Source organism: Falco biarmicus, chromosome 11 (assembly GCF_023638135.1).
Source record: "Falco biarmicus isolate bFalBia1 chromosome 11, bFalBia1.pri, whole genome shotgun sequence".
Classification (NCBI taxonomy): Eukaryota; Metazoa; Chordata; class Aves; order Falconiformes; family Falconidae; genus Falco; species Falco biarmicus.
This window is the reverse complement of record NC_079298.1, coordinates 33,674,875-33,698,188: the sequence shown is the minus strand read 5'-3', so window position 1 is coordinate 33,698,188 and position 23,314 is coordinate 33,674,875. Positions and strand designations below refer to the sequence as shown.

Below are 23,314 nucleotides of genomic sequence, written 5' to 3'. Positions count from 1 at the left end.
AGGCATTTGCAATAATAAATTGGATGTCACAAAAATTCTTAAAAGATTGATTGAACTAAAAGAAAGCCAGTGTGAAAGAAAATCTGGAGGGAATGCCTGAGCTGTTCTTCAGGCACAAGGAGGAAACTGTTGGGAGGAGGATGACTGCTAGGATGATTCACCGAGCTTAGGACATGGGTCCTTAGTCCATGGGTAGGAGGCTTCTGTGAAACTGGAGGCATTGGAGCAGGCCAGTCTTTGCCTACTTTTTCCAGCACAGCCCACAGTCCTGTTGCTACAGTCATGGCATGAGAGTAGGGAAAGGAACAAGCAAATAAATCCCTGGGTAATACTTCGGGTACATTCTCAGGGACTTTCTTCTGCGTACAACTTCTTTTCTCTTTCACGTATCTCATGAGAAAAACAATAATATTAAAGTCTGTCTGCACTGTATCAGAGTATGCCCCTGCAGGGCCAGAGTATCAATCTAAGGCATGTTAAATGCTTTCTTTTTTAATTCATTGCACCTGTTCTACACCTTGGTGTGACTGCATTAGCTATGTTGGAACCTAAACACCTGGTTACATTTGTATTCCAGGTGTTAAATAAAACCAAAGAGTTTGAAGAGGCTGTAAAAAAAGTAATAAAGGATGTTAATTTAGATAACGACATAGTTGTATCTGTCTTTGAAACCAACATAAGAGTCCTTGGGTGAGTAACTTTTATGTTTTCAAAACTTTTGAAAATGGATTTTTAGTAAATGTCCTTAAGCCATACCTTTCTGTGCTGTTTCACCTCATTTAAAACAGTTGTGCCTTTGTCAGCATAGCTTGACACTTGCCCTAAGAAAGGTTTTAAAATGCTGGGAAGGAATCCATGCAGTGGTACTGAATCAAGTTGACCCCCATCTATCTGCTGCAGCCATAGCTTTTTTTGATTTTAAAACACTGTGCATGCTGAGGTAGCAGTGGTTTTTCTTAATGGAAACAGCCTTACAGATTGCACCATTCAATACTTGATTTAATGGATAGAACGATGCTTAGTGTGATAGATTATTTTAAGTTGGAAGGGACCTCTGGAGGTCTCTAGTCCAACTTGCTGCTCAACACAGGATCAGAGCAGGTTATTTTTAAGCTATTATATGCAGTTTTAGAGGTGTTGGTTGTTATTCTTCACTAACTATATTAATGAATCAATGATTCCTCTACAGTTTAGAACTGAGTCCTAAACAGTAAGAATTGCTTCCAAAATACTGGCAGCTAACCTCGATTATAGCAGAATTGCATCTGCTCAGCGTTTCTGAAAATTAGGGCCATGTAAATATAGCACAGTTATATACATAGTCATCTAAATTGTAGAAATTTTTGCTTTGCTGTTCAGATGAATATACCTGTTGAGATGTGGATAATTTTTCTTGGTTTTAGAGGTCTCCTAGGTGGGCATTCGGTGGCAATCATGCTGAAAGAAAAAGGTGAATATATGCAGTGGTACAATGGTGAACTTCTGCACATGGCAAAGGAACTAGGCTACAAGCTTTTACCTGCTTTTAACACCACTAGTGGTCTCCCTTATCCAAGAGTAAGTTCTCTGGTTTCTGCAATTCAGGATTACTTCTGTAAGCAAAGGGGTTTTTTTGTTTTGGTTTTATCTCTGTTTCTAAGATTACTTGTATATTTATTAAGTGTACAGAAAATCAAAACCTGTAAAGTGCTCATTTGTAATATAAGCTACCTGGTATTTTAAAATACGGTTTTAGGCTCTCTGAATTCGCACGTTTCCAGCTCTGAAAATTCTAACATACATTGTGATGGGTAAATAGTAACAGTGTAATCACTGCCTGCTGATTTCTTGCTCCTTGCTACTATAGGCACAACCAAGTAGCTGAGGAAAGTAATTTTTGTTTTGGTACGTATCTCTCACTAAGACAGTGAAAGAGCAACTTGCAGGCACTTGCTTTTGAATTTAGCACAAAAATGATTAATCTTCATGGTCTACATCTGTATTTTTAAGAGGGCAAAGGTAGCTGTAATCTAAAAATACTCACTTAACGTAAAAACTTTCATCATCTTCTAACAAAGCATAGTACCTATTCTTTGAATGACAGAAAACTACTTCCCGTGCATATCATCCACTGAGTTTGTGAAATGCGGCTTTGATTGGAAACTTTCCCATAAATTAAAAACTTAATCTCAGTAAATCAGCATTTTTCTAGTGAAAATGTCTAATTTGAAATGTTCAGTGTTTGACAGCCTTCTGCTGAGAGGGCCCTCTCCAGAATGTGGAAAGTTGTGCCCACAACAAAAGCAGGTCCATCTAGCAGGTATCCTCTGGAGCCTGCAGTTGTGAGATATTTACAAAGCTTGGTTTCCATGAGCACTTCTGATGTTCAGAGTTCCTGATTTGCTGGTAAATAAATTGCTAGAATTAGATATTTCAGAGTGGTATTCTTTTATTCAATTGTCCAGTGAACCAGGCAAGAGGTGTTTGGGCCAGTCCTTGTTTTGGAGGTTTGAGTATTTTGAGTACTCCTGGATAACTTTATGTGCATGTTTGAGTTGACAGTATGTGGTAAAGCAGAGCAAAACTGAAGTGGGCTGTGTCATCTTTTTCTTGCCTTTAGAAAAAGCGTAGATTGTATCATTGCTCTACAGACCTATCGTGGGAGTGTGAATTCTGTAAGCTAGTAATAAAGATTATAATCTCTACTTTTCTTTAGGTTAACTTAAAATTTGGTGTAAGACATCCAGAAGCTCGAACAGGAACAGAAACTGATACCTGTACAGCTTGTGCAGGTACCTTGATCCTTGAGTTTGCAGCTTTAAGCCGATTCACAGGAACATCTATATTTGAGGTTTGCTTTCCATGATATCTTATATTTTGGATTAGGCATTCATTAGTGTTCTATTACATTTCTGTGATTTTGGAAAAAAACAATTTTGAGTGCATGAAATGGGTACATATCTTAGCTGTTCTGCACAGAAGGTTTGTATGTGTTCAGATTTATTGTGTTTGTGGGCTTTTTTCTAAGTATTAATTTGATTATTTTTTGTAAATACAGGAAATAATTCGAAAGTAGTTAAAGAAGTACAGAAGTAAACAAGATAGATATACTGAAGATCAGCTAAAGGATAATGCTTGCATAGTTTTTGGGTAGAATGATCAGGACTAATAAGAAGAAGTGTGAGATACTTGGTCTTTAAAATGCAGCTTAACAAAAATAATAAAAATATCCACACATGTAGTCCCACTGAATATGTGCAAGACCTACCTAAGAGTATACTGTCAGCAGAAAGCTAAACGAAAATGCTTGCAGGTATGTTTTCTTTGATCTGATAAAAAAAAAAAAAAAGTTAGGCTGTGTTCCAGATTAGAGTTTTTTGAAATCTTTCATTATGTGCCTGGTATTTCATATCACAGAACCTGGTGGAATCATAGCTGAGCCTGTGTTGTGTGTTTTGGTACAGCCTGCCCCCTAAAATTCCATGTGTGTGGTGATTTAAAGCCTTTCTTGTTGAGTAGGTTCAAATTAATTTTGTGTATATAAAGAATGTATGTAACTTGTATACTAACAAACGGAGGTTGCTGCTTTACCTTGAGATGTCTGAAAAGACACAGTGACTTTGATTCTAAGGATTATATATTTCTTGAAATATTTTAATTAGGTAACACTATCCCATCTGTATAAACAATTTTAGAGGAGTAAACCCATGCAGAACGATGTTTGACTTCCCTAAGACCATACAGTGTATTAGCAAACAGTTGTGTTGTCAAGCACCGTTCTTTCCAATAAGCAACTGAATAATTATATAACATGTGGACTGAATATCGTAGTATTTAAGTGTGTGTAATACTGAGTTTAACAATTATTAGATGTGAAACATAACTTCCTAACATGTTAATTTCTATAGACAAAAGAGTAAGTCTCTAGTATCTGTGTTTCTGTAATTTCCTTTAATGAGACTTTCTTGTTGTTGCAGGAATATGCGCGGAAAGCACTTGATTTTATTTGGGAAAAGAGACAGCGCAGCAGCAATTTAGTGGGCGTTACTATTAATATTCATACTGGAGACTGGGTCCGCAAAGGTGTGTGGTATTTTGACTCAGAATCAGTGACCACAAGTGGTTTTGGGCAAAAAAAACAACCAAACAACAAACCTTTACACGGACACACCCCACTCCAGCTAACATACTTACCTACATTATTCAAAAATATTAATGGAATAGGCAAATGGAGTTACATAACTCCAGCGCTGGACAAACCTGCTACAATGGAGCCTGGCTTTGCTCTGAAAGGGGGTTTTAGTAGTGGAACTAGTTTTATTCATTGCAAAGAAAGTGTTCTTTGATTCAGTTTAATGCTGCGAGGGGAATGCCTTGGGATAAATTTTCAGAGATTCAACTCTAAGTACATAGGAAAAATATAAATAGGACTGACGTTATTTATGGCACCCAGTAGAAATATTTCATATGAGAAAAGTGAAATAACTGGCTTCAATGCATGTCTGTTCATATTACTATATGCGCTGATATTGCAAAGCCTTTAGCATAGATGTACAGTATTGTGTCTCTGCATCCATCTGTGCCATAATTCTAGCGATAGGATGCATTTCCTTTTACTGAAAAAGCCTTTAAAATCCAAATGAAACTGAGGGAAAATAGCCATATAGCTACTTAAACTTCAAACCACCTTTTCATTTTCTGCTGTTTCTAGATAGTGGAGTTGGAGCAGGAATAGATTCGTATTATGAATATTTATTAAAAGCCTATGTCTTGCTGGGAGATGACAGTTTCCTGGAAAGATTTAACACGGTAAGTTAACACCTTGCTCAGGTTTGTGCCTTCTGTAAGACAAATTTAAGACTAATTGTATTGTCAGTTGTTAGCCTGAGAAGCCTGTGAAGAGCTCTTTAGTAGAATTTCTGTGACTTGTGACGTGTCTAGTGCCAGCTTATTTTACTATGAGTTTCTGCTAATCTCAGGTGAACTGTCACCTGAGCAGCTATTTTAACCCCATCCAATGAAAACTGAAATCTTCTGGACTATTTTCCATGTTTCCAGTACAGGAGAAGCTGTATTTCAAGGTCACCTTGGAGAGTGTAATACTGCAAATGTTTCTGTAAAACAGCATAGGGGTCTCTTGTCACAAGCCATGGTACAGTCTCTTTCTGTCCTGGAGCAACAAAAAAGATCTGAAAATCAAAGTCTGGGTCTTGCATTACACTGCAGATCCTAAGGCCTGGTATATGTTTAAGTATACTTACAAGCTGAAAACCACACTTGGACTACTAAGCAACTTTGTCAGCATCGTTATTCTTTCGTAAAAGTATTCTTTCTTTTGAAAATGGCAATATCCAATAAAACCATGTTATATCATGAAATAATTTTATACAGCATGATCTTATATCATAAGCAATATTAAAATTGGAATAATTCAGTAGCTAAAGGCCTGTTGCAACACTTTAAGTGTAATGAATATTTCATATTACTAACCTGCAGCCACCATTTTATTTTGTCTCAATTACGTCTATTAACAGTTTCCTATCGATTTGGCTCATGTGCTCACAATTGTACCTTCTGTGCTTCAGAAAACAAGAAAGGCCGTTATCTTGGGGAGTATAGGGTTGGAGGTCAGCAAGTTGGCAAGCGAGCTAGTGGGTTTTAATGTTCGTATAAGCCATCGAGTCCAGCTGCTCTGTTGGGGTTTTATATCTTCTTTTCCCCTTCTTCTGAGATGCATTTGCTTTAGAATTTTCTTGTTCAGAGAAAGCAATTTCAGCTTTGTTTAGCATGTGCTTAAAAATTCAGTCAAAACAAATGTACCTTAACTGTGGTAGTTACTTGTTTATCACGTGGCTGCTGAATATACTTCCATGTATGTGTATTACTTGGAATATATGATGTGTATTGCATTGGAATACCGTGGAGCTCTTCAGTATTTACTACACGTCTTTTTAGTTTGCAAAACTAGAAACTACTGTGCATTGCCAAATGTAATAATGCTTGAGAGTGTGGTACTGGTTCTTCCATTGAAAGAAAATGCCGCAGTCCGGTGATCTAGATGTATTTTGTAAAATGTATTGATAATATAAACTCACGATTTTTCTGATGTTTGTCAGCACTATGATGCCATAATGAGATACATTAGCCAACCACCTCTTCTTCTTGATGTTCATATTCATAAACCAATGCTAAATGCTAGGACCTGGATGGATTCTTTGCTAGCTTTCTTCCCTGGATTGCAGGTAAGGTTTAAAACCCACATGCAGGTGATTTTAATAACAAGTAAATGATTAAATAGACTGGATATATAATTGACAAGTCAAGTGTAGTAATTTGATTTCTCAGAAATACTGAATGAGGATTTCTGTACTCACTCATCCTGTCCCTTCAGTGCTATAATGCAAGTTAACATGCGTTTCTGGCCATGTTGAGTATCAGGAAAAATATGTCTGTACGATATGCTTCCTTCTCTCCTAGTCATGAAAACGCTCAAATGAAGTTGCCTTTTTAATAGTCTAGTGACAAGTTTTCTAGTTTGTGTGCCGTTTGCATCTTTAAGGCAAACTAAATGATAGTTCCACCACAGTTCTCTAAATGATAGAGATCCTTTTTCTACATAGCCAGTAGTCTTAACAACCTCACTGATTGTGCTTAAAAAGCTCTTATGGAATATCTATGGATCTGTGGTTTACACTGAAAGGGGGTAATACTTACAGCATGTGTCCACTGAAAATGTAGGAATTGGTCTGTAGCTTTACATGAACAGTGAGCATGCCTAACTTTGAATATTATTCCTGTGCATGGTGAATTAGTGTTAATTTTATTATTTAATTTTAGGTGTTGAAGGGCGATATTAGACCTGCTATTGAAACTCACGAGATGCTCTATCAGGTTATAAAAAAGCATAACTTTCTTCCAGAGGTAAGGTAGTAATTTTTTGATCATGTAAACTGATTCTTACCCAGATTTGAGCAGTCTTGGATAACCATTTGAAAAAATTGTAGGTGTATTTGTTATTAAAACCAAAGGCTCGTTTCCACAGCATTCTTACATGATTTACAGTTCTGCATGTATGACAGCTGTGTTTTGGATATGAAATATTTTTCCTTCAGTTATGCTGTAATTAACAAAATAATAGGAAGCTGCAGCTATTAATAATTGCTTTGGCTTTATATTTCAGCCTTTCAGAATTGACCTTGACTCATTTCAGTATGCAAAACTTGTATAAGCACATGTTGTATTAGCTGTTTAGTAATATAACACCATTAATGCTAAAGATCAGAATCATCTTTATTAACCCAAGGAGGGTGTTGTGGTTTAACCCCAGGTGGCAACTAAACCCTACACAGCCACTTGCTCACTCCCTGCTGGTGGAATGGGGGAGTGAATCAGAAGAGTAAAAGAGAAAACTCATGGTTTAAGATAAAAACAATTTAAGTAAAGTAAAAGCTGCACATGCAAGCAGAGCAAAACAAGGAATTCATTCACCGCTTCCCATCAGCAGGCAGGTGTTCAGCCACCTCTGGGAAAGCAGGGCTCCATCACAGCTAATGGCTACTTGGAAAGACAAATGCCATCGCTCTGAACATCCCCCCTTCCTCCTTCTTACCCAGCTTTATGTGCTGAGCGTGATGCCATGTGGTAGGGGATATCCCGTGGGGCAGCTGGGGGCGGCTGTCCCGGCTGTGTCCCCTCCCAGCTCCTTGTGCGCCCCCAGCCTGCTTGAAAGGCCTTGGTGCTGCGTGAGCACCGCTCAGCAATAATTAAAATGTCCCTGTGTTATCAACACTGTTTTCTAGGACAAATTCAAACCATAGCCCCATATCAGCTACCATGAAGAGAACTAACTCTACCCCAGCCAAAATCAGCACAGAGGGAAACTAAAGACTGAATTGTTCTGAGAGAATGTTCTGAATTCTTGCCTAGTGTCCTCGAAAGTATGTACACAAACCTATGTATAGATACCACAAGTGTGGTCTTTGAGCAAGTTAGTTCTGCACAGGGAAGCTTGTTTACCTGCTGAAGTGTGTGTCTTTATTCTGTGATGACCCAGAACATAGGAAGAAGCTTCTGACTCCAGTTTGAATTTTGACTTTCTTCTGGTGTAAGCTTATTTCTCTTAGAGAATATTTTAATGAACATCACATTCACATGTGGCTATCAAGACCAAAGAATGCTTTCTAAGCATTGGAATGATTTTATTTTATTTTTTTTAATGCTTTTAAAATGGTATGATTTAGCTCCTTATGGTTCTTTTGTTTTTTTCCAGTGCTTTGTACTTCTGAAGGAAACTTTGAAAGATGAGTTAGTTGTATTTAACCCGATATGCCATCACCTTTAGCAAAAACTTAGTTTAAACCCTGGTATGAACTAGTAGTGAATATAAGGCATCACAGAAGTGGCTTTTGCCAGTGCATATTAAGAGTGAATACGTATACTAGGAAATTTTTAGGTAACTGACTTCTAGTCTGTGGTATTTCTTATGCTAGAAACAGCTGCTTACCATCAGTCAGTCTGAAAGGACACTTTAATGCACTGGAAGTGTCAGGTAGCAGGTACGTTTGCAGAAATGGTGTTTGGCAAAGCCTGGGTGGTCTCTGTGTAGCAGCCCTGCTCCAGGCGGCTTTGCTTGGGTTGCAGCAGCAGCTGGAGGTCGGGCTGTGCTGATGGGAGCCCCTGGAGGCCCTGAGCTGCCTCCTGGGTCTGGAACACGGGTTCTCTCTGGTACCTCCTGCTGGAACTCCACTTGCTGGACACTCGGCAAGAGGCTGGGTGGTGCCTGGAGTCCTGCACTAACACAACCCTAAATCTCGCTCATGCCAAGTGGATGAGAGCGCTGGTTGAGGTTTAGGTTTTGGCCTCAAATGTACTAACTGGACAGAGGTTCTTATAACCCCCCTGAGACTGATGCTGGGCCTTCAGTCCTGCACTGTTGTGTATTTTAGCTGTTGTAATGTGGTTAACGCAGGATCCAAAATAAACCTGTGTTTGGTTTTCATTCTTGCATTTATTTTTGTCTGTTCTTTTTCCTCCTCAGGCATTCACAACGGACTTTAGAGTTCACTGGGCTCAGCATCCTTTAAGGCCTGAATTTGCTGAAAGCACTTACTTCTTGTATAAGGTAAGATCACTTATATTCCTCCGACTGTTGGTCACTTTGTGTAGTACTTGGTATTTTGTTGATGTTTTATTTCAGTATAGAATGAGCAGCGTATCTCCAGCTTATTTTATGTACTGGACCCTGTAGATAGTAGATGAAAGTACTGGTTATCAAAAATTGTCCTACGAATTTTGTTTTATATGCCTAGAATTAGAAAGAAAACTGTTAAGTGACAGAGGCCCATATGTTGTAAAGTACTTAGATCTTTCTAAACTCTCTTAAAGAGGTCTTGGAGGCTAAGAGCAAAAGCCGTTTGTACCTTGCACAGGAGAGCAGTGCCTAAATGTCTTGCGTTCCTGTATTTCCATGTGCTTATCTGCATATTCGTAATAGGTAATCCAGTAGTATCCAATAACTAAATTAGACTTTACTGGTGTCTGAGAAGGTATGGAGTCAATAAATCAGCACTGGGAAGATGAAAGCTGCTAATTGTACAGTAAGTCAGCTGCACCTATATGTTTGGGTTCGGTTTTTGGTTTTCTTTTATAGGCTACTGGGGACCCTTACTATCTAGAAGTAGGAAAAACACTCATTGAGAACTTGAACAAGTATGCAAGAGTACCGTGTGGGTTTGCTGCAATGAAGGATGTTCGTACAGGAAGTCATGAAGACAGGTAAAAGCTCGCAACTTTTTTTTTTTTTCTCTCATAAAACGATTATATAAAAAAATTAATTGCCCTGTTTACATAATTTAATTGACTTTTGAGTAGCTGTCTTGTTTGATAACCAAGCCTTAAATTGCCTGTTTGTCATAGTCGATAAACTATTTCAATATTTTTAGTTTGTTGCATAAGAATATTTTTAGTTTAACTTTACATTTGTCTCAGAGCAGTAGATTAATTACTTTCAATAACAAAATATACTTCAAATCTAGAAGTTTAAGAGCTTTATTAGTTTTTTCTATATTGCTGTTTTGTACTGAACATGCTGAATCGTTTCCCTCCAAACATAGTTTCTTCCAAGTAGAAGGAAAGCTAATGGCATTAAGTTCAACAAAAATAGTCATGAAGTCTTCAGAGATGGAGCAAATATGAGTATTTGTTTCACTTATGCTTTAGAAAAAAGGGGATCTTCCTAAAGGACGTACGCCTTTTTTTTTTTTTTCCCTCCATAGAATGGATTCTTTCTTTCTGGCCGAGATGTTTAAATATCTTTACCTGCTGTTTGCTGATAAGGAAGACATGATTTTCGACATTGAAGATTATATCTTCACTACAGAAGCTCATCTATTGCCACTTTGGCTTTCCACTACAAACCAAACCATCTCTAAAAAAAATACAGTAAGTAACAGCTCAAATCTAAATCAGTTTTAGTGATGTTTTGAAGCAGTTCCTTTTTCTTTTTTTTTTTTTTTTTTTTGATGAGAGGAAATGGAAGAAAAATCATAGTTTGAAGAAGTACACCAGTTCTAACACTTTGTTTCATATGAACTATTTCATCAAATTAACAGTGCCAGTCACACGGGTATGAATAATGTTTCTATGACTGGATTCTGCATTGCTGAATCTTGAGAAAAAAAGCTGTGGAATATTAGCACTATTTAAAAAGAAAATCATTCCTTACCTCTGTATAAATTTGAAAACACACACTATGATATTTTTATCTGCATCTTTGTTTTCTGTTATTTTTTCTAAAACATTTGTTGTTTGTTTTACTATATGAATGCTTGGGTAATTTTTGAAAGGTTTTTTTGAGACTGCTACAAAGTTAGACAAGATACAGCTATGGCTTTTGGGATAATTAAGTTTTTGAGTCCATGCAATAGGCATCTGTGGTGTAAATGTGAGAACATTTATGGGTTTATAAATTACTTAACCTTCCAAAATAACCTATAGTAATGTAACTTTGCATGAAGCATCATAAATATGGTGGGGTTTTTTGGTTTTTTTGCTCAGTAAGGTGATATAATTTATCTTTAAGGCAGTAATACTACTGGGAAGCAGAAGAAATGCACGAGAAAGTGGAGAGAGAGATGTGTCTGGCATCAGGGGCATAAATTCACTTATGTTAGTGTGCCCCTATTTTTCCTTTTACTACGAGTTGTACAATAATGCATGGATCAGAGGAGAATGCTCGTGTATCTCAAGCCATGTGTCCTGGAGAAATCTCGTAATTGAGTAGAAAGCACCCTGTCTTAGGGGCTCTAGGATTAGACAGTGAAAAATTTTTAATTACTTGCTCTTAATGTTTAACATTGGTAATACATTTAATGGGTCATGGGACTAATTTTTCATGTTCCTTGATAGTGGGGGTCCTGCACCCTCTCTGAAATCTTCTTTCCTTGAGCATTTATCATCTTTTCTCTTTGAGTTTTGGAAACAGAGGCTGTTTTTTAAACTATGCAAGAAGTTCCCTGACGGGCCTGAAGGAGCACTTTGTATGACTTTCATTCCCAACATAAGAAGATGATACTTTTGAGAAGACAGGATTCCCACAGCTGATGCTGTGTGCAGTGCAGTGCTGGCCTAACTTAGGCAGTTCTCTTGAGAACTGCGAATGTTCATAGAAGGCCAGTAATGAGGATAGAGTGAATTGTTCAAATGCAGTTTTGTTAAGCTCTTTATGTCAAAGCTGCTAACGTGCGTAATACAAGGAAAGGTCCATTGAAAATGGTGTCCACGAAATGCGTTACATGACCAAAGGGCTGTGAAGACGAATGTGTTACTGTTATGGATTTTATCTGATGGGGGAAAAATTGATAAGGAACAAATGGAATGTGTAAATTATTTTTAATATAAACATAGTGCTATTAAGCCAAAATGTCTGTGAGATAGTTTGTAGTATCAACCCAACATCCTGTTTGTATTTAGTCTCATGAGCAGGAAAGGTCATGTTTTACTATGCTGATGCTTGCAGTAGTGCTTGTAAGACCTTCTTTCTTAAGTGATGTGACTACTATTTATCACATTAAGGCTGTATGTACTTCAAAGTGTTTATTCCAGTAGCCTAATAGCCTTTTAGGTCTTGTTTTTTAGGGAGCCTTTAAATACTACATTATTTTTTTTAAATTAGCTAATACGTTGCAAACAGGGTTTTTTTTGCAAGTAGATAAATACTACATGAATTTTTATAGGTGAGAACATTAACTTGCCAGTTATCCAACCAGCTATTTGCAAAACTAAGAGGCTAAATATGGCTCCAAACCACCATGGATGTTCTGCATGGTTTCACATGTTACAAAACAGCGATTTGTACAAATCTTAACTCTTGTCTTTTCTGAAAATAGAGATTGTTCGAATTATATATAGATTCATCCTTGCCCATTCAGACTTGCAAGTCTGTGTGGCTCCTGAAGAGGACAATCTTTTGTTCGTATGAAAAGATGTGACATTCCTAGTCGTACAAAGCAAGGAATATAAAAAATACAAGCCTTGCAGCTCATCCACTCAGCAGAAAGGCAATACCAAATGAAATCATAACTACTTCCTTTCATTGTCCAGCACGTAAAAATCCAAGGGCACTAGCGACAGCATGCATACATGAGACATTCTGTTTGCCCGTAGAGGATTAGCTGTTTCTGAAAAAAAATCCCAGAAACTGTGGATACCAGTTTGGTAAGCTAGAAATTAAAACTGGTGTTGTATTTATCTATCCCTTGAAAGCGGTTGTAGCGCACTGGTTACCCTTTATTATTACAACGTGTAGCACAGAAGAGTGATGCATTCTTTATTCCTGGCATCTGTGTGGTTGTAGGACATTTATTGTGTTCAGCTGCTGTGTGTCCTGAGCACACAGATTACTTATGGGTAGGTCTCTCCGTTGATTTTCTTTGTGTAAAAATGTAACCTGCATTTTCAATAGGTGATCTGTATCTTTCATTTTAGACTACGGAATACACAGAGCTGGATGACAGCAACTTTGACTGGACCTGTCCCAACACCCAGATTCTTTTCCCAAATGACCCTATGTTTGCTCAGAGTATTCGTGAACCTTTGAAAAATGTGGTGGATAAGAGCTGTCCTAGGGGTATTTCCAGAGCGTAAGATGAATATTTTCTGTCTTTTGTTAGACTAGAAGCGAGAGGAGTAGGGTATGTTATGCATGGGAGGAGAAACGTGAGGTGTACTGGAGCTTGCTCTGCTTGAGTTTTAGCCCTTTTAAGAACGGATAGCCTAGGTATGGGAAAAATCAGTTCTGTTTTCTGTGGCATCATCAGCAAGGCTTTGTTCATTCCAGCAAAAATTAGCAAGTGTTTCAAAGCAAAAGGAGCTTAATGAGCCACAGACTCCCGAGTGGGAAAGGTAGCCCAGGTACACAGGAAATATGTCTCTCTTGATTTGTGAAATTCATTTCTGTAGTCTCTTGAACAGTTCTGCAACTCTTTGTAGTAAGCAAATCATGCTACTGTACGTAACCTCAACTGTGTTGAAGAGCTTAGGACAGTGCCTGCTAAAGCTGAGGAGGTTTGTCCTTCTGACCACCTCTTTGATATTTACACTTCTTGAGTAAAATCAGTAGTAACTGTATGAGGAAAACTGGTTTTAGTCAGTCTTACAATAATCCAGATTATTTAGAAACAAGAGATAGTATATGGTAGTTTTATGAACATTGCCTGTGCTTGTTGCACTACAAAATTATTGATAATATTGACAACTTTTAAAAAAGGTAATTTGACAGAGATGTTGCGTCCTAGTGAAGCTTGTACTCAGCATTATTCCGAAGAATTCTAATCTTGTGGTAGTAGGAATAACTTGAGAGTTATGTTTCAAGAATAATCTGTTTTTTTAAAGCTTTGATCTCTGATATCTTTTGGCAGAGAAGAGAATTTGGGAAGTGGACCAAAACCACCACTGAGAGCCAGAGATTTCATGGCCAGTAATCCTGAACACTTGGAGATACTGAAGAAGATGGGAGTCAGTTTGATCCATCTGAAAGATGGAAGAGTACAATTAGTACAGCACGCAGTGCAAGTAAGACAGTACTTCTGTTTAAAACTTTCAGTGAAATCCTACTGGCAATGATACTTGTCACATAAAGCTTCAGGAGGGAGAGCCAGACTCTGGGAGGAGGCACATGAGGTGGATGTACAACTGGGTTTAGCAGGCTGATGCTTGCTAGTCCTTCGCCTCAGTGACACTTTTAACTAACCTTCCATTAAATTAGATGGAGACTTTTCATGTCAAAGTGATGTAGCTAACGGTGTCTTATCTGAAAATACTAGCTTTCAGTGTGAGATACTTCTGTTTGTTTAGGAGGTCTGTATATTTGTATGTTTTTAGACTTCTGGGTGGTGGAGGTGCAAATAGATTAACTTCCTAGTTTGAAATGATGAATGAATGCCAGTGAGCATCCATGCTGTGTTTTTAAATATTTGTAGCAGTGGTCCAAGCAAACCTTCAAGTTTCTATTTTAACTTTTTTCCCAAATTTCTCAAAACATTTAAGAAGAAACTGTTTCTCATTTCTTTGCTACTCAGGCAGCAAGTTCGCTCGATGCTGAAGATGGCTTACGGTTCATGCAGGAAATGATTGAACTCTCCAGTCAGCAACAGAAAGAACAACAGCTACCTCCTCGTGCCGTTCAAATTGTTTCCCATCCGTTCTTTGGCAGGGTGGTCTTGACTGCTGGACCAGCACAATTTGGGATGGACTTATCCAAACACAAAGCAGGGGTATGTAATATGTGTATATGATCTGTTCCTAGCTTTCTGTTACTTTCCTTATTGCATAAGCCTGAATTTTTACAGTACTGGTACTATTTCAGGGTGGCCAGCTAGAGGGGGATCAATTAATGACAGTGGTTAAAATGACAGGGCGCAGCAATGACAGAATGACAGCAGTGACAGTCTTATAGATGAGTGGCTTATCAGCCTGTGGCCCATGCTCTGCTCCCGAGTCATTGGTCATAATTTAGGATTTAAAATGCATACGCAATATGGCTTTTGAAACGAACTTACATAATCTGCAGTGCATATCTTGAGAGATGTTGATTTAAGGGAAGGTTTTCCTGCCATGTCAGCCATGAATTTGCAGACGCCATTTTAGAGTTACAACAGGCTGTCCTTACGCAAGCTTTTACAAAAGGCTGTGTCTAGATGGAAGAAGAAAATAGCACAGAAGCAGCAGTCGTGGTCTCTGTTAGAAGCAGTAGGAGAACCCAGTGACTTCAGCTGGGCAAGAAACAGCCCAAAAGAGGAGTTCCAGATCAGTAGTTCACAGAAGAAAATTCCCCAGAGACAACAGTTCCCAGGTATAGAAAAAATAAGCCAAATATGAGAATTAGGTTTTCACTCGGGCATTCTTTGCTGCTTAGAACTCCGGCTTCAGGGTAAAGATGGCCTGCACTGACAGAAGACAACGCTTAAATGTGTTAGATTAACTGAAGAAATGAAAATCTTAGGAATCTTTTGCAATCTTGAGCCTAGTGCTCTAATTCTCTCTTTCTTTTTGTTTTTCCAAACAGACGAGAGGATTTGTTGCAACCATTAAGCCATATAATGGATGCTCAGAGATCACTAATCCTGAGGCAGTGAAAGAGAAAATTGCTCTGATGCAAAGAGGCCAGTGTATGTTTGCTGAAAAGGCACGAAACATTCAAAAAGCTGGGGCAATAGGAGGCATTGTCATCGGTAAATAAAATTTCAGGTTCTTCGTTTGTGTAAATGTAACCTGTATTTTACAGATTTGAAGATACCGGAAAGCTGACAAGAAGCTGTTAAACTTTCTGAGATGCCAGTACTCCAGCACAGAAATTGTGCTGTCAGAAGACGAGGAAATGTTTTGGTTTTGTCTTGTTCTGCGCAGAAAGTGTGGCGAAATAAATTGGGATGGGTGATTGTCACCGGGTTTGCAGATTAAAAGTTGTTATTTAAGGAGCATTGAGCACTGAAATAGTGATGTCTACTAACTGCTGAGGAAGACGAGATAGAAATGAAAAATGTTAAGGAAAACAAGTACACAAGTTGGCTTTTTGCTTTTTACGACCAACGTGCCATTTTATGCCTGGGATGCCCTTAACTGATCGGGCAGTGGCAAGCTGCTCAGAAAGTCTGCTGACGTTCGGAGTCGTGGCCTGTTTGCCTAACAGGAGGTTTGCTTGCTTTTCCTTTTGTGTGCCTCTGGCTAGATGACAACGAGGGAAGCAGCAGCGACACGGCTCCTCTCTTCCAAATGGCCGGTGACGGAAAGAATACAGACGATATTACGATTCCCATGCTCTTCCTCTTCAACAAGGAAGGAAACATTATACTGGACGCAATCCAGGAGTACGAGGCTGTGGAGGTGCTCCTTTCTGATAAAGCAAAAGACAGAGGTAAGATTTGAGGCTATTTATACAAATTTAGCTTCCATCTGTGCTGTGGGACAGTGTAAAATGTACAATAATGATTTCTATTGCTGCCCAAAGGTGCAGACGTGCATCTGGTAGCTCTGGTTTTCTTTTTGACATTGGTGTTATTTTTTTTTCATAAGAAAGCCATTATCTGAGATGTGTCATTATCTGCTCGCCCCCCCCCCCCCCCACCAACATTAACATTAACATCCAGAAATGCTGTTCGTAAGTTACTTGTCTGTTTGACTAATGAGAAAACTCAGCCTTTTGGGTTCCTTTTGAACGCTTTTTGTCATAATCTGCTTTGAAGTAGTGTCAGGAATAGCGTGAGTGATTTCAGTGCCCTACATTGTAAATGCCTCTCTCTTATCTAGCTCCCCAGTGACATTCTTGGTACCCAAAAGGAAAGAGACAACTGTTACAACTATTTTGCCTATCTAAGGAGAAGTGGTTATCATGAGAAATAAGGCTGCTGACCTCAGATGTTTTGCAGTTTTTCTGGTGTAATACAAGAAAATTGCAAGCTAATACATTCCCAGTTGAAATGTTTGCATATGGCAGGAAATTCTGGGTTTTTGCTTTTGTAAGCCTTCCACCTAGCGCTGCTTTGTCCGAGCAGCATATGTAAGAACAAGTATCTCTAGTAAACCAGTGACAGCGTTTATTTTCTGCACGTTTGTAAAGGTGATATGCTAAAAGCTAGTGTTGTTTCTTTGTAGCTGCTTACAAATTCCTCCTGATTAACTATGCTGTTAAGCTGCTCTAACAAAATATTAAATACAAAAGATAGCTCTGCATTTAAGAATTTATAATCCCTATCTGCTTCTTCCCCCTTCCTCGTGCTTCCGTTTGGAATCCCAGCAACAATCTTTAAAGGTAAAATGATTCCAAACTACATTATTGATAGCAGTAAGTATCCCATGTTAAAACTGGCGTATGCAGTTAAGCTCCCTGCAAGCCCTGAAATACTAGTGTCCTGTCTAGTAGCTATAAACATCGAGCTGCAGAGAAGTCTGCATGGTTAAACTGGACAGCTGCTGTAAAGCTAAATCAGTACTTGAGATATGTACGGTAGTTGCTTTGAGTTGTGATGAGGCGCTTTGTTTAATTCCCAGTTCAGTGAACTTAAAACTGCCTGACTCCCACTTCCTTAGATGTGGGATAGTGGTGGATCTGGGAGTGCTTTAAAATCTGGTGTTGAGGTCCCGTGCACGCGGTGGGTATTTGCTTGAGGCTGAAGGACGGTAACTAGCGCTGACCCAGAAGTCGCTATTCAAGTTGGAGGAGCCAAAGCTATTTTCGCTATATTGTTTGCCCTAATTTAGAATGTGTTTAAATGTCTTCCCTCCTCTCCCTCCCTCTGTAAAATGTGTTTCTTAGTAACATTAAATTTTCATATCAATGGAAAGTCTGCACTTCCTTGAGGAAGTAAGGCCAAGGGAAGTGATCTTGCTTTTGAAATACGTAATAAAATGCTGCCTTCCTAGTTTGGTTTTTTTTTCCCAAAGTTTTTTGTTTTCTTTTTCTTTTCCCTCTCAAAGACTTGGAAATGGAGAATATGGACCAGAAATTATCTGAAAACGATTCACATAAACAGAATTCAGAGGAAGCCACTTCAGCATCTCAGGATGTTGGTGTAGTCAGTGAGGAGCCTGAAGAAGGAGAGAGCTCCGATGTTACTGACCCTGATTCTTTACCTCCTGCAAACACAGACAGTGACAGCGTTTCCATTTCAAATCAGGATTCCTACGTCCCTGGAACCGATGAGGCTAGTGCTCCAGAGCCAGCATGTACACAAGGGAATAACCAGCCTCAGGAACAAAAGACCGAGACAGAGTCAAATTCCAAAGTTAACTGGGATAATAAAGTCCAACCTATGGAATCCATATTAGCAGACTGGAATGAAGATATAGAAGCATTTGAAATGATGGAAAAGGATGAGCTATGACTTGTAATAATAACTTATTTGTTAGTAAGCAGATGGCGAACTCTGTGGGTAGAAGTGAGGCCCTGATACCTGAGAACTAGAAAACATATTCAGTATTGTGATGAGCAACCAGGTTTCACCTGGGAAATACCACAGAAATCCAGCACGTGCTCTTTGTATTGTTTTATTTTTTCCTGTTTGAGAATGGGAACGTGCAATTGAAGCATCTGTCCGGCTCCACTGCATGGTGCTGTGGGGGAGCCCAGGAGGCTCCTGCAGGGAGCGAGCCCCACTTCTGCATTCCAGGCTGCGAGGTCACGCTCCTTGGTGCCTGGAAGGCAGAAGTTGAACACGGTGGGGTTAACGTACCACGTAACGGTTATCGGTGAGGGCACCCGGAGGCAGTGGGTCAGCCCCTGTTCGGGTGGGAACAGAGGTGCGGTTTCACGGCTTTCCACCCAGCTGCAGGCCTGCCTTGGTAGCAGGAGGTGAAATTGTTTCCAGTTGTCGTGTCTTTAAGACACAGCTAGAAGCAGTTTGATTTTATCCTGACATATCACACTGAGACATGGTAGTGTTGCTCATCACTCCTTCCATCTGTTACCGCGAAGAACAGCCATGATGACATGTGAGTTTTCCCTTCTGCTCCGCTTTCACCTAGAGAAGCTGTATAAACCAAAGGCAACGTGTACTTTGTAAGCAGGTTCCATCAGGGCAACTAAGACAGCCTTGGGGTCCACCAGGTAAAGGTTCGCGGCGTGTTGTGAAAGTTACGCTCGAGGTTAAGGCAGAGTGGGCAAGGCAGGCGGTGAGTTACGGGTGTTTCCTTTGGCCTCCCAGGTTGAAAAACTCAAATCTACCCCGAGATACGGAATTTAAACCGGCAATATTCTCTAAAAGGACACTAAACAGAACTAGATCCGCTGTAACAAAATCTTCCTTTTTCTACACGTTTGACTTCTAATGGCTTGACTTTGTTGCCATTCTTTTTATATGCAACTTCTATACGTGCGATACTTAAGGCAGCGAGGCCAGTACCAGTAGTGAAGCGCAACAATTTTGGCTGTTGGGTCCATAGTTCAAAGTATAGTGGTGTGAACTGTGAGGACGACTGGTTTGTTACTCTGGGCTTCAGGAGTTTGTTACAGGTAAGTGTGAGTCCTAATTTGTTATCCCAATTACGCAAAATATTATTTAAATAAAAATGGGGATGTTTAAACCCACTGAGAGACGTTTTGACTGTGTCCAAAGAAACTGCCAAAACTAATCAACTTGATTTATATAAAACTGCTTTTAGTGAATCGTGGTTCAGAGAATTGTTTTATATTAAAGAATAAATTAACACTGCCTATATGCTGCACCAGGCTAAAAACGAAGGTTTATATTCATCATTACAATGGAATAAGAAAAAGCCCCGCTCTGAATTGCACCTTTCATTTAGCTGGTGAAATTATGCGTGCTGAATATGCAACTGTTAATTAGTACAGCCATACTGTATGTATTTATGTATCCTCCTGTACAGTGTGAATGGAGAGATGCCAGGCAAATGGTGTATACATGTATACTTAACGACACTTGCTTTCAAGAGTATCAGAATGCACAGGCACCTTTTGAGAGCACGACAGTCTATCAGAATATTATCCATAAAGTGAATGATAACTTTATTTAAATCACTGGAGAAGGAGGTAATTTCGAGGAGGGAATGAAGTGGTAGCAGAATAGTGAATAAGTGTCCTTTTAAATAAATTAGCTTTTAAATGTAGTTATAACTCCTTTGCACAAATAACCGGATGGAGGTTTGGACTGAATGAGCAGGGCTTGAAGCAGCTGGGGTTTTTCGGCTGAGAATTTTTTGATTTCTCTTTTTTGTTACGTGAGTTTCTTCATGTAAAGCATTTGATCATGGGAGCCTTTAAAGTGTCCTTCGTTACTTGGAGCCCCAGCCCGCCCCCAAGAGATGCTGCGCTCCCCTGGCCGCGCCTGGGCTCGAAGCGACGGGGCCAAGTGCAGTCAGCTGCCGGATCAAAACCATCAGGTGCAGAGCAAAAGTTTTCACTCTGATAATTCCTCTGATCTGTCAGTGCTTAGTGCCACGAAAGGAGCATTTTTGTTCCCATGCTCTTCAACATGGACTATGTCTTCATATTTGTTAGCTATTTTGGTGGAAATAGAACTATTTTTATAGGTGGAGAGGCCCTCCGGTCATTATGTTAAGACTGTCAATATAGCAACTAAAGGTTTTCTTTTTGGTTTTGTTCTTTTTTTTTTTTTTTTTTTTTTTACTTGCAGAAAATTTAGGTGTAGATGTAAAATTTTATTAAAAGATTAACTTTCCTTGCCATCACCAACTCATTTAACTGCTTTTTCCACATCTACTGCTAAAGCAGCAGACATTAGCTCTCTTTTTAAGGGATTTAGAATGATCCCAGAACTCAAAATGGATTTGAAGCATCATTTTGGTGGTGGCCTACCTCAGATAACTGTTGCCTCCTTCCTTTCGGTTTGGTTTGGGTTTGTTTTGTTCTGCTTTCCCTTTGAAACCATCATGAGAGCCATAGCTTTGTTTACGGAACTCAATCGGGTAAGGTTGACCTTTAGGGAAAGAGGACTAAATGGGGGGGGGGGGGGGGGGGGGGCAGTTTTATTCAGGTTATTTTCACTTTGTATTCCTTATGAGGAAATAGACTTTAGTTTAACCTTTTCATATCATTCTGGAAATAATTCAAGTTTCTGTCACTGTCATCTTTAAGAACAAAAAGAATGTATTCATCAAAAAAAAATATCAACAACCTTTTGGAGAAGGGAGTAAGTGTTGTGCCCAAATTTTTAGGGGACTGCACCCTCCATGCGGAATATCGCTGGTTAATCAGTAATTGCCTCTGTGCGGTGTTGTACATTTATTTGTATGGTATTGAACACTGAAGGGTTCAGTAATCGCAGCTGGAACTAGCACTTACTCCATGCCATGTAATTCAGATCAGCCAATTAATTTCTCATTTGATCTTAGAGGAATCTTCTTAATTGTTTACATTTATTATTTCTTAATGAAGTTTCAAAATGAGTCCAGCTTTGGTGGTTCTCCTGCAAGCGTACCTGAAGGCGCAGCAGTAGGCACGAGTAAGCGCGTGTTGAGAGGTTAAAACCAGGACATCTTATGCAAACGGCATCAGTCAGAACATAGAAGAAAAAACCATTCTGTGAATGAAATATTGTATGTTCAGATTTTATAAGATATTTTTTTTTTTTTTTTTTTTTTTTAGCCAGCCCAATTTACAGCCGTATATTTTCTTATGAAAGATGTCTAATAACAGGTGCTGTAACACTATTGTTGGGTTTTACTGTCTGGTGGTAAGTGTATACAATATTTCTAAGGGCAACTATGTACTGTGATGTAAAAGTCTGGGCTAAAATGTATATAATCTGTGTACATAATTGTGTACTTGATTATAATTGCTGATTGTAAAGATTTAATAAAATGTAAATATTCTGGTCCAGCTGTGCTAAACTGTTGCTGATTTCTGGATTGTCCAGCTGTGTTTGCCGTGGTTTTTCAGCCGTCACACCGATACTCCCGTGTCTTTACTAGTGACCCTGATGCAGCGATTGCGCCGCTGGCACCCTGGTGAAGCGGTCGGCACCCCGGGGGCAGCGCTGCTATCCGGGGTCTTTGAAAGGCAGGAGAAAGCGCCGCTGGGAACCTGGAAGCATTTCTCCATCTGGGAGCACACAGGGTAAGGCCGCGGCTCTGCGGGATGCGCTGAGGGCAGGCCAGCCGGCGGTGACGGGGGCTGGTGGGCGCAGGGGTGCACAGCCAGGCAGCGCAGGACCTTTGGAAATAAAAAGTGGCTTTTCCCTGCGAGGCTGGGAAACAGGGATGTTCCGCATCATCAAGCCACCTCCTTTTCAGTATAAAATTGGAAGTGTGCTGGAAAGGCTCTCAGCAGCCTCGTTGAATTGGACTATTTCAACTCTTTTTTTTTTTTTTTTTTTTCCTTTCTTTCTTTAGTCCATTCCTGCAGTGAGAATACAGATCCTCAAAAGTTTAAGTATGACAACTTCTGATCCTGTTTTCACTAAATTGAAAAAAACCCCAGGTCTCTCTTGGGCCTGATCAGGTACTCCATCATCCTTCCTCTGTTAGCCAGCTGTTCCCTGACACCTCTACTCCTATGAGCTTTTCCTCCGTGGAATTTAGGATTAAGAAAATAAAATATGCAGGAGCTCTGAATGTAAGTCCTTGCTCAAGTGCTCAGCAGTGTTCATGATATTAAGTAGAAACCATGAACAGCCTCACCCATGAAGTGCTAGATTTCTTCAACCTATCGTTCTGGGAACATCGGGACTTCAGGGACTAGAGTGTTTTTGGAGCAAAGGCACCTTCCACCTTCCTCATCCCTTGAAAGGTCTTTAAGCTGGGATGCTCAGAAAGCATTTTGGTCTGCAGGGTATGTAACACCACCCTTGAAGGTCCTGTGTGCTTCCCTTGCCTCTGTTTATTTTGGGAGTTGTAGGTGTTCCTGAAATCAGATGTCTACTGCCTATTGACCCTGCAGGGCAACACGGCTCAGAGACGGGCAAACTGAGACATGTGCTCTTGAGTCCAGCACAAATGTGGGGTTTTGCAGAAAAAGATTAAAATAATAAAAGACTGCCCCAAGGAAACGTGCAGAGAGACAGGTGGGCAGAGGAGAGCACTGGTACAAGCAGACAAATACATGGATCGAGGTGTGTCACGCTCCTCTGGCATCTCTTTGGAGTGGATGACCGCGGGCAAGGGCTAAGCCAGGGATGGCACGCGCGGGTTTAGACCAAACCCTTCAGGACTGACCTCCCCAGCGCGATGGAGCAGCCCTCGTGGCTGCAGCCCTTCACGTTTTCCCACCTTTCTTGATAAGCATTGTGGCCTCCCGTCTGCTCTGCCTTTTCTGCAGGGATGCCCCATCCCTACCTCCCTGCGTTCCTTCCCGTCTGTCCGTTAA

General features: G+C 39.8%; 1 protein-coding gene across 2 annotated transcripts in view; it reads left to right on the top strand.

The window, feature by feature from the left end:
* The window catches only part of EDEM3 (ER degradation enhancing alpha-mannosidase like protein 3), a 32,641-nt gene extending 10,812 nt beyond the window's left edge, over positions 1-21,829 (top strand). Inside the window, exons 5-21 of one of the 2 annotated variants that reach the window (XM_056355891.1) lie at positions 578-690; positions 1,404-1,557; positions 2,696-2,830; positions 3,957-4,062; positions 4,691-4,788; positions 6,096-6,221; positions 6,817-6,900; positions 9,017-9,100; positions 9,629-9,753; positions 10,254-10,419; positions 12,964-13,118; positions 13,896-14,049; positions 14,556-14,750; positions 15,542-15,707; positions 16,205-16,390; positions 17,270-17,317; positions 17,950-21,829. In XM_056355891.1, the coding sequence (XP_056211866.1) occupies positions 578-690; positions 1,404-1,557; positions 2,696-2,830; positions 3,957-4,062; positions 4,691-4,788; positions 6,096-6,221; positions 6,817-6,900; positions 9,017-9,100; positions 9,629-9,753; positions 10,254-10,419; positions 12,964-13,118; positions 13,896-14,049; positions 14,556-14,750; positions 15,542-15,707; positions 16,205-16,390; positions 17,270-17,317; positions 17,950-18,356 (2,502 nt within the window). In that variant the 3' untranslated portion in view covers positions 18,357-21,829. The remainder of the gene's footprint in view (positions 1-577; positions 691-1,403; positions 1,558-2,695; positions 2,831-3,956; positions 4,063-4,690; positions 4,789-6,095; positions 6,222-6,816; positions 6,901-9,016; positions 9,101-9,628; positions 9,754-10,253; positions 10,420-12,963; positions 13,119-13,895; positions 14,050-14,555; positions 14,751-15,541; positions 15,708-16,204; positions 16,391-17,269; positions 17,318-17,949) is intronic. The other variant, XM_056355890.1, reaches the window with a different exon arrangement.
* The last annotated feature ends 1,485 nt before the right edge of the window (positions 21,830-23,314 follow it).